This window comes from Atractosteus spatula, chromosome 2 (genome assembly GCF_055471065.1).
Source record: "Atractosteus spatula isolate fAtrSpa1 chromosome 2, fAtrSpa1.hap1, whole genome shotgun sequence".
NCBI classification, from domain to species: Eukaryota; Metazoa; Chordata; class Actinopteri; order Semionotiformes; family Lepisosteidae; genus Atractosteus; species Atractosteus spatula.
Genome location: NC_142707.1, coordinates 20,842,785 through 20,854,119, shown reverse-complemented (window position 1 = coordinate 20,854,119; position 11,335 = coordinate 20,842,785). Strand labels below are relative to the sequence as shown.

The 11,335-nt window shown below is 37.5% G+C and overlaps 1 protein-coding gene across 1 annotated transcript in view; it reads right to left on the bottom strand.

Moving 5' to 3' along the window:
* Nucleotides 1-737: 737 nt before the first annotated feature.
* The window catches only part of cyp39a1 (cytochrome P450 family 39 subfamily A member 1), a 29,696-nt gene continuing 19,098 nt past the window's right edge, over nt 738-11,335 (bottom strand). Inside the window, exons 10-12 of the mRNA XM_088906299.1 lie at nt 10,150-10,238; nt 2,049-2,136; nt 738-1,609 (exon numbers count right to left, since the gene is read on the bottom strand). Of these exons, the coding sequence (XP_088762425.1) occupies nt 1,541-1,609; nt 2,049-2,136; nt 10,150-10,238 (246 nt within the window). The 3' untranslated portion in view covers nt 738-1,540. The remainder of the gene's footprint in view (nt 1,610-2,048; nt 2,137-10,149; nt 10,239-11,335) is intronic.

The following is an 11,335-nucleotide window of genomic DNA, read 5'->3' as shown; positions in this document are numbered from 1 at the left end:
TGATACACTTTCTATTTTTTGATGTTTGATAAGTGTGTGCTCACAGGGATATCCAGAGACTTCAATAATTTTGTACCCTTCTTTTGATCTGCACTTTTCAATGACATTATCCCTTTCTTTGAAAGCCCCTTCAGTCTGCTCGGTTGAGTCTTTGTTTGAAATTCACTACCTCAAAGAGTTTTATATTCTGAAATTATGAGACCCATTATTACTGCACACACTGACCGTTCAAGTACTGTAAGTGTTAGGTAAAGCTGGGAAAGAATGCAGTCATTCAGTATTTCTACCATTTCAAGCTACTGTACATACACTGTATGTTCTTAATCGTCTGTTACCAGTCTGTGTGAGGAAAATGGAAAACTGTATCTGTATACTATGTTATTTCTTGGAGCGATAAAGTTTTGTTCTTGTGTTTGATCCATACAACAACAGAAATATTTGTATGTGTCTACTGCTATCTTGGAAATAAATTGATCTCACAGCACCTTTTCAGTCTTAAGCATTCTATACCCACTAATATTAAAAGTCTGTAAACCATGCTTCTGTAACCATTATGAAATAGTAATTGGTAGTACTGTACTTTAACTTTTAAATTCAGTAACTTGTTTCCAATGTTCCTGTGTTTGTTCTAAACCTGACTGACAGATGTTAATTCAATACATTTTTAGTAGTCTACCATATGGTGTGTATCAAAGGAAATCATAATATTCAACATTCTCAAAGAAAAGCATGACAAGGTTTTGGCATTCAGTTTTTTATTAAGGAATTGTGTGTCACCATCTAAACAAATAAAAACAATCTCAACAAATCTGTTCATGTCAGTTGATGGCAGATCAGTTTTGTGGTCATAGATAAGATCATGGTTTCCTGTTACATTTTTCTTAGTTCATAGTATTGTCCTGCTTGTGTACAGAGAGCATACTTAAATTATTGTTTCTTTCAAAGGCTTAGCTCTTGGTAAAACTCAACAACAACAAAAGTCCTAATATTACAAGATCAAAAAAGAGCCATTTAAAATGCTTGTAAAGACACATATTCAGGCACTCTGAAAGATTTATTTGACCACTGTCTTATACGTTGAACTGTTTCTCATTAAGACAATATTGGTCTTATTTTACGAGGGATAACGATATCCCAGAATTAGATGCTTTGTGATTAGATTATTTGGTAGGATGGGCTTAACCCCATGGTTAATGAACTGCCATCTGGCCATTAGAAGCTCAAACCTCATTCAGAGAGGAGTTAACCAAGAGCTACAAAGTGGAAATGGGAGGGATGCTTGAGACAAATGTAATGGGAGGTGTTTGTGTACGTTATACATTGTGTATAGCTAATTTCCATAATGATTGTGATTACGAACAGCTGGGTGAGATTAATTTGTCATTGTTATACCTCCCAAATGTCAGGTAATAACATCCCATAAATATTTAGTTAAAACTATTTTTTTTCTATTTGGAAAGAATTTAGAATTTGGAAAAAGGATCCTTTGATGAGATGGATGGTAAAACACCAGACAGATCCCTTTTGAAATTTTGAGACATTATCTGTGTTGGTACTGAACCCTGCAAGAACCAACTGGCTGCTGAGTCCCCACTAGGTGAAGAGAGCTCTGGGGAGAGAATGGAAAATCAAACAAGCAGCAGGTTATATGAAAAGAAAATCGAACTCAAATACTATCCAAATATCAAGATTACTCGAACATCTACACAATCTGTTGTGTTTGAAGACTATGTGCTTTGAGCTTTAAGCAGGTTTTCCAATTTCTGATGATATTTCTAAGAGGAATTATCAGGAGATACTGTAGTGAAGAATGTAGTGAGAATCTTCATTCTATAACATACTGTAGCTACAGTAAGCAAGAGGACATTCTTGCTTGTAAGAATATCTGAGCTTCTGATGATCATCAATTTAGAGTTCTACCTTGTATGTCCACTCAGACCTACAAAATATACCTACAGTACCTACATTTCCCCCTTAAATTCAGTTTTCACTCCCCCACTAAATCTGCTTTTCATTTAATTTTTTTTTATTTAATGCTTTTTACTCACTGGTTTCGGCAATGGATCCAGAAGAGTGAACTCATATTTATAAAGAGCCAAAGCAACAAACATATGGATTTCCATTAAAGCATACCACCTGAAAGAAAAAAAAATGAAGTTCACTAAAATATAATGGATATGTACAGTATGATATTTCTCAACAAATGGATGTATCCATGCTGTGAGCTACAAATCAAACATAAGCATGTCAGACTGCCACCAAATAACAATAAACACTTCTTCATGAAATCAATAACATATAATATATCCAGATATAAAATATGTTGTTATCACCTAATCATATTTACACCTGGGACTCTTGAGTAGCTCGGCTAGCAGTGGTTGAACCCTTTGGAAAAAAACATTGCTGTATTATTAATAGCATATTAGGGCTATGACATTTACTGTATTTTACCATGACCTAGATTCACAAAAGGGTATTGTACATCTATCCCAGTGCTGTCAAGTTTGCTTGAGGGTGACGTGCTCTGTTTTTCTCTCTTTGTTATACAGCAGGATCTCCTTAGTTACCTGCCCTGAAGATTTTCAGTGGCATCATTGAGAAACCAATCAGTATTAACACTTTTTTCCTTTTCCAAAAGACACAGAGGAGCATAGTATAGTTAAAATGGAAACATCACAAAGTTAGTATTGGGAATGACCTGCATGTGCATTAACACAATCCTGGCAGTGGTGATGCGCAGGCCTGATTAGCTTCTATGGGATGCTATGGGATGTGTTCCGAACTTCCTATGCACTTGCAGCCAGCCACTTTTGTCAGCCTGTTGATCACAAAGGTGACTCGGTCCCTACTGGCGAGTTGGTTCCACATTCTGCTGGACTCAAGACAGGAGAAAAAGCTAGCCATGAGGAAACCATTACATTGTTTCTCATTCATTGTAATCCTTGAACTGTGTGTGGTCAATGGGATTGATTCAGGATTGATTTGCAGGACCAGAAACATCATTGACTCAAGGACTTAGTTAGGGTAACATTGTAACAACAATCAGCATAGAACTCACAATTTATCCCCACATGCTGTGTTTTGTCAGGTCTGTTAAGTGCAAAATGGCATTATCATCAAATAAAACACTCCACTCCTCTACATGTGGAGTTTTTTTATTCAATGGTATTGAATGCCCCCTCAGATGCTGTATAGATCACAAAACATGGCGATTTCTTCGTTTTGCTGTCATCAAGTTGAATGGCCTCAGACATTGACAAAAGCTTCATGAAGACGGTTTGCCTTAGTGTGGGTTACTTCTTCCTGGAATTATATGTACTATAGCTGCTACAGTCTGAAAACTATTCTGCATATGGATAAGATGTAACACGATTGTTAGGAATCCCTGATGGAGAGATACGAGGATCCTGTGCAGACGCAGGAGTGGGTAGTTGACAAGGCAGGCGAACAATCCAATACGATAGGCGAGTTCATGGTCCAAAGGAAAAGGGTGTTTCAGAATCCAGGAAGTACGATAGAAGCGAACAATCCAAAGCAAGAGGCAAGGTCGTGGTCAAAAGGAGTAAGGTAGGTCGGAATTCGGGGAGAACACGGGAGGCAAACAATCCGAGACGAGAGGCGAGGTCCAAAGTCAAAAAGGCAGAAGGGGAGTCCAGAATCCAGAATATACGAGGTACGGGAAAAACGCCAGGTAGAGCTCTCAACAAGTAGACTCAATACCGAGCAGCGGGAAGCGGGTTAGGATGGTATAAATAGGGCAGCATGCCGCATGGTAGAGCGTGTGCAGGTGGGTTAACATGTGCGGCGGTGCTTGTTATTAATTGGCACTTAAGAGTTGGTCTCCGCTGGCTGGCGGTCATGACAATGATGGCTTTGGGCCAATGCAGTGACCACCCTCTGCCTTCCAGTACATGGTCTGCTTCTAACAAAGTCAATTTCCTGGACTCTTTGTATTAATCTTCTGACTTTTAACAATTTTTACAGACAGGCGCCTTCAATCATGCCAATAGCTAGCAGAAGGTCTTCATTACTCATGATGAGCCTGGTCAATTCTTTTGTAGCTCATGCAATACTTAAAATCTTTTTGGATGACTGTTTATATAAATCTTAGCAACTTTAACAGAGCTAACTGAATTGCCAAACATCTAGCATTGGATGGTTTAAATCACATAACATGAGCTAAGTATTCTGTAGTCCCAATGAACAACAACAATAACAATCAACAACTTACTATCAACTTACTATTTCAAATTGAAATAAAATATGTATGAGCTCATTGAGCTACTGTACTGATGTTAGCAGTTGCTTTTTCATTATGTGTCAATATAATATTTTGTAATGTACAAATATAACAATGTGACATATTGTGATATTACAATAAGCTCAATAAGGGATAAATTATATTTTAATATAATCTCATTTTTACTTAACAACCTATATTAGCTATATTATTGAAGGATTAAATCAATATGAAAATATTTTGGACATTGTATGCAATATGAATAGTTGAAAGGGAAAAATATCTACTTGCATCTAGCTATTACTTAAACATTGATCGTAACCACAGACTTTAATCTAGGAGAAACTTGGAAGATTATAATTAATTAGAATCTATCAGACAGCTTGGAATATATTAATATTGCCCATCAGTAAAATATAATACATTGTGCCAATGGTTCTAAGTATAATTTGAATCTAGTTCACACAAGCTGTATATGCGCTAATCCTGGGCATCATATTAATGCTTTAGGTGTTAACCATGAAAGCAGACACTGGAGACCACCTCTATAGATTATGTCTGCTGACAGTTCACTAAGCAATAGATTATGTCTGCTGACAAAATGAAAAGCATTGAGCAGACTGAGCCCCAAGACTGACAGTTTCACTTGTTTCACTTGCTGAGATAAAAGGGAATAACTCCCTTATCCTTAGAGGTAGCTGTAGTGAGATTAATCCTAATCCGGCAGGCACTGGGCACAGCCTGGATGGCATGACACTGATTTGCAGGGCACACACACATATGGGAGGGCAATGTACAGATTCCAGTTAACCCAGACCTCATACCTTTGGACTGTGTGATTAAGTGGATCATATCACCAAAGGAAGCAGCTTTTTTTAACAAAAATGTAATTTTCCACTGAGCCAAGGACATGAGGGCCAAAGACTACATGTTCAAGTCTAGCAGTCAAATCACAGCTACAAATAAAATGTCAAGTTACTGAATTGGATAAGTAAGAAAATCCACACTAGAGCTACATACTCATCATGATGGATGAGCACGAAATCTCAGTGCTAAAGACGTTGTCTGATAAATGTTGATCGAGAAGACCTGAGCTGCCCCTCTGCAAATGAAAAATGTTCACATTTTGGAAGAGCAAAAACATTCTGAGGAAATAACTAACGTCATCAAGTGCTTGTTTCCACATCCCTCGACATAACATGAAGAATTCTAAAACTCAGCCTCCCATGGCTTTCAAAGTAAATGGAGAAGGTTAGAATGCTGCTCGTTTTATATGAATACACAATTTTAGAATTGGTTTGTCAAGGATGCAATCTTACACACAAACGATGCTGCTAGATGCTGAAACAGCAGATGACTGAAAATAGTGGCAATGAGTCACCCAGTGGTACTGTGTCAGTGACTCAGACCGGCAAGCTCCTAAAATAATCCAAATCAAATTAAAGTGACTTCTTGCATATAAAATGAAATACATGAGCTTACAGCAACAATGCTAGTGCATATATTTTTGTGCTACTCCAGTGACAGCACCTAAATGGAAAGTGCTAATGTTTTAATGTTTCAACAGAGTATAAAGCCTGCAAAAGTGATATCAGCTTCTGAGGTTGGATTAAAATACTGTAGATATTAATGTGCAAAAAAGGACACATATTTTTTTGCTTTAGTATTTCCTTTAAAAGGGTTGATATCTAAGAGCAAGAACATTTCTATTTCCCTTGTAAGCAAAAGGCATGGAAACTCAAAGAAAAAAATAAGCAACACTGAGCTGTGACTGAAGGTTTTGACATTTAAAATGGAAGTAGTAAGGCTTCTAAAAATATAGTGTTATGCTTCCCAATGTGTTGCTCTAGTCACAAGGGTAAGTCACAATATAAAGTACCTTGTGAATTATCTACCCAAAACACTTCACCATTTTTTCACAGTCCACTTGCATATCCACACACTTCTAACACATCTTAGTAAGGCTGCATTACTCTTGGAATTAACACCTAGAATTATTCTCCCCTTTGTGAACATCTTTACAGTTTTGATACCAATATCTACTGTATATCACATGGTTTTCAAGAGTTGTTGTTTTCTATATGTGCCACACCCCTCTAGTATGTTCTATGACATCTTTGACATTTTGGTCATTGGACATTTGTGGAATATATTTTTTTTTCATCCCATACCTACCCAGTTTGAAATCCCCAGTCTGTATGTCTCAAATCAAAGCAAAGACACCCATTAATTACCATTCAATAAGTCCTGTATAACTAATATATAAATATAGCCTCCTTTATTCTAATCAGTACAAATGGCATCAACAAAGGGCTTCTATTTTCCTCTCCAGCCATTATTTTGTGAATAAATCTGTCCCTGACCTCAAAATAAAGGTGTTTCTCCGATTTGGATGCTGTTGAGTAGTGGCAGCATGGTGGAAACATTTTGAGAAGACCAGACATCTTTGGAAAGCAAATTGCCAGAGTAGGTCCCAAGAGGCCCAAACGTAAAAAAAACAACCACAAAGATAACCTCTTGCAAGAAAGCAATAGGAATGAACACTTTTGCTGGAAGCTTTCTCACGAATCAGGAAAGTGGTGCACTTACTGTACAAAGGCTGAGGCTGCTGATAAGGATATATAAATGTACGTGTATTGTTACTGTGTAATCCATTCATTTATAACTGCTTTTTCCAATTCAGGTTTACAGGGGAGCAGGAGCCTATCCTGGCAAGCAATAGGAATATTAGGAATAGGCGGACTTCAATCTGAGCGAGATTCACAGGGCAGACACTAAAACACACACACACACACTCACTCAAACCTTGGACAAAGTTTCCAGAAGCCAATTAACCTACCGGTATGTTTTTAGCTTGTGGGAAGAAACCAGACCACCTGTAGGAAATTCACATGAACATGATGAGAACATGCAAACTCCACACAGATAATACTCCAGGTCCAGAACTGAAACTCAGGGCCCCATGGCTAAGAGGCAGCACTGCTAACCAGTGTACCACAGAGCCACCCTTTACTGTATTATGCTGACTTCTAATTTTTTTGTATTAAACATCCTGGAGATAGCCATCTGCTAAAGAACAATATATTGCAGTTATACTGTATGTATTCACTATTCTGCTCTCATTTCTTTATCCATTTCAATATGTGCGCTACAGACTGCATGGGATGTCACATTCCCACAAGGACCACACACATCTAAAAAGAGCACAACAACATTTGAGTAGAAGACTGTGGTATTTATAGGGAGAGGGGTCCACTGTCCAGGCCTGCAGTTATCATCGGTGACTGTGGCGCTGTTGCTGGGAATTTTCCCCTGGTCATGATCTCTGACTATTAACGTCATGCTGCCCTTGGCTGAGCAATCCCAGGGGTCTGTGATGATGTCAGCAACACAGCCCCTTTGGAACCTTCGGTTAACATTCAAGGGCAACTGGTGCAGAGCACTTAGGCTGTGAACTGCAGTCAGAAACAACTTTAGGGATCAAAGGAGAAAGACAGAATGAGGCTAACACGTTCTGGTTAAATCCCACAAACAGCTCTTCAGGTATCGGCAATGGCTTCAACCTCTTCCTTCAAATCCCCCCTTTAGCCACATGTCCACCATTCCATACACAAACCATACAGTTGTTATGTCCTGATATTTTTGGGGTTTGAATATATAATTGTTTCATACAAGATGTTACTGTATACAATATACTGTCTATATTATACTGTTTTATACATGTGTTGCAATTTTGAATATCACTTAGTTAAAACAAAATCTTTCGGTGTGTCGTTAATATAAACCAGTCATCGCTAGTAGGAGATAAAAATAAACTCACATCTTTAAGCTCTATCTTTGAATTGCTGGGCGACTGCTGATCAGTATCTGTGGAAAAGATTTGTACTCACAGACAAGACTGAAATTGCCCTTGACATAAAAGCTTTTTGTGAGTTAAAAGAAAAAAATCAGTTTCCAATATAATGGCAAGGCTTTTAGGAAAAGGTTTTCCATTAGTAAGCACACCACAATATTTTGATGACTTAAATCGATCTTATACTGTAATGTTGCAGTCTATTAAAACTGGCCTTTCAGTAACTAATTACACCGCTTTTATTTAAACACTGCCTGAGATATGAAACATTTAATAATTAGCTTGGTTTATGATCATCAGTAACTGCAAAGGGATGACTCAGAGCCCATTAGGAACAATAGAGGCTTTTCAAATGCAGCTTATCTCAGCCAAGCCTGTATGAATTACGGAGACAGTACTGCTGATGAAAATCAAAGCCACTCTGTCCAGTAACTCCAGGCGATTGACATCAATGAGGTCAGTACTGACCTCACAGAGAAACAAGTCCTGACCTTGTCTTTGCTTCAATGAGGAGGGAAAGGATATTTTAATGTCTTGTTCAATTTCTAGGATCTCAGGCTAAATAAAAATGGATAAAATGTTTTCAGAACAGTCAGGGGACAAAACTTAAAGGGTTGTGAGTGTACTCCAATAGATCACACCTCAGAAGGAGTGTCTTTTCGGATAGTAAGGTGTGCTATGCTGTGAATTAACTCAATCACACAATTTGGAGCCCATTTTTCGTCTGTTTTGATTCTACCCAATAGAAAGCTATCAAGTAGTTGTTTGGAACTGTAACACTTTATTTAAACATAGCCAAATAATGGCTTCAAAATCTCCTCATAACTGCTGCGCAAGATGTTACAATCACGTGCATAATGATTTGTAAGGACATATGCAAATGACATAATATGTGCATAAGAGGTCCTGATACTGTATTTGCTTTAGCATCATTTCTAGCACTTGGTTTGATGTGTAGCGGTTATGAAGGTGTTATGAATCCATTATGCCGCAACTTTCAAAGAAAGCGTCACCTTTGGAACTTGTGATTGAGAACTGGAATGACGTTTTGATATAATTAAAGCTGGACTTGTTGCTTGTGGCAGCTCATAATGCTGACAGGTCCCAGTCTTAGTGATGGCAGCTAATAATCATACTCCTTTTCCACTCCTCACTCACACTCCCGCTGTGGCACTTGCACTAAACGTTCCGTGTCACAGAAAGCCTGGAAACTAGTCTACAACAACTCAGCACTCAGTGTTGTTATCAAAAAGGTCGCTAGAGATAAAGGAGAAAGAGCTGGCAGGCCACAGACACAGCTTCACAAAATCACACCATCGCGGTCCATAATAGCTATTGTAAAGGCAGATTTAATACATCACAAATATTTACACGGGCTAAGAAGCACCAAGCCAGTTCCGAGTAGAAGCTGAACCAAAACCGATGTTTCAGTGCATAAAACTCCAAAAGGAAGCCCATTCAGCAATGTAATTGGGGCCCCTTGGGGTGCCACACCATGATTCAGAGTCTGAGGCCAAATGAATCATCTTGTTCTCTAGCTAATTCCTGACCACCATCTTTCCAAATGCACCACATCAACTTACAAGGCTAGTTCTCTAATGGTGGAATATCAAATCAAGTAAAAGCATTCAATTATTATGTGAGCAGAGCACTGAATGACAATGAGGAATAAACATGCTCAGAAAATACGCTGGAAACACTAGAAAGAGTAGAGAACAAGGTGGTCATTCTCAGAAGATGCATTGAATATAACAATAAAAATGAAGGTAGACATTTTTGATTTAAATGCGCTGTCTAAACATAATGTGGAAATTCTTTACAAACTATTTGTACCAGAATACTAAAAAGCTCTTTGCACAGTTTTTCACAAATAGTTTGAAGTATGGGCTCATGGCTGTTAAATCTGATTCCCTGTTCATTAGTGTACATTTATTTGGATCAAGCTAATAAGACTAGATCTTTCCAATGTAATTTAATGTACATGAATGCACAATAATAAAAGAAAAGGGTGCCTTATGTTATCTGGAAAAATAGAAAAGGTTATTTCCCTAACCTTCCTGGGCATTGGTATTTGCCTCCTCCAAATGCCACAAAGCCTTCCAGGAAAACATTCTTTTCTAAATCGGCCTTCTTCCACCGTTCCTGTGGGAAGAAAAGTTAGAACTTTTGAACCAGACCTTTGTTGAATGTACTGTTATTTTACTGCTGCAGCTACTGGGGGTTTGAGCTGGTTCTTCAACCATATTAGTTTGATACTAAGAGTATGATACTAAACGCTGTTGTCAAAACCAAAATTTAAACATTTTCTTATAACCTATCTGAGGTGAAACTAAGCATGTGAAAGAACACATATTTTCTGACTTCTTCAAAATAATGACTTCCATTTCAAATAAAGATAATTACAGAGAAATGTATATATAGTTCTAGACTTACAGCCTCTATCGCCAATATCATCTGCTTATTACTTGACAATAATATCTTCCATTTACATTTACTGAGCAGCTATGAGCAGCTGAACTCTTGTCTTTAAAATATGCTACAACCTGGACAGCATCTAATGATAGAAACACACTGTAGCAATTCCCATTTTCATCAGAAAAAAAGAAGTGAATAAAACTGACAAAATAAGTATTTGAAAAGCACACAGACCTTTTTTGTGGTAATAAACAAACATTCAAAAGCACTATTATCAATTCCCCACACATAAATTGTAAATGAACATTTCTGAAGGTAAGCATCATGTTATTCTATCACACAGCAGAGACTTTTATTAAATTTGCATCATAACACAGTCAGGGAGCCTAAATCTATTTATGGCCTTCAAATGGCAAGTGGGATCTTGGCAATATGAAACTAATTAAAGTAATTATAAAATAGGAGGCAAAATAGAGGCCAGGGAATGATTATTGAAAAGGGAAAAATCTGGAATGCTCTCTGAATTGTCAGTGCCGTCATACACAAGGACTTAGGTACTTCCTAACTTTTAGAATATACAAGTCAATCTACTGTATATTATGATGACAACATAACTGTAAGAAAGTTTATTTAGGGAACCCAGAGAAGCCTTTATAAATGATTGAAGTGGTTCAAGATTAGGTTAAGGTTAATTCCACGCTGAAAAACAGAAAGAAGAAACTCAACAAAAGAAGAACCGTTGTGTTTCTTTTTTTCTCCTTTTTAATGTGGAATTAACCTTTACGTGTTCTTTTATAAATGATATTGGATCACTTTCACATATC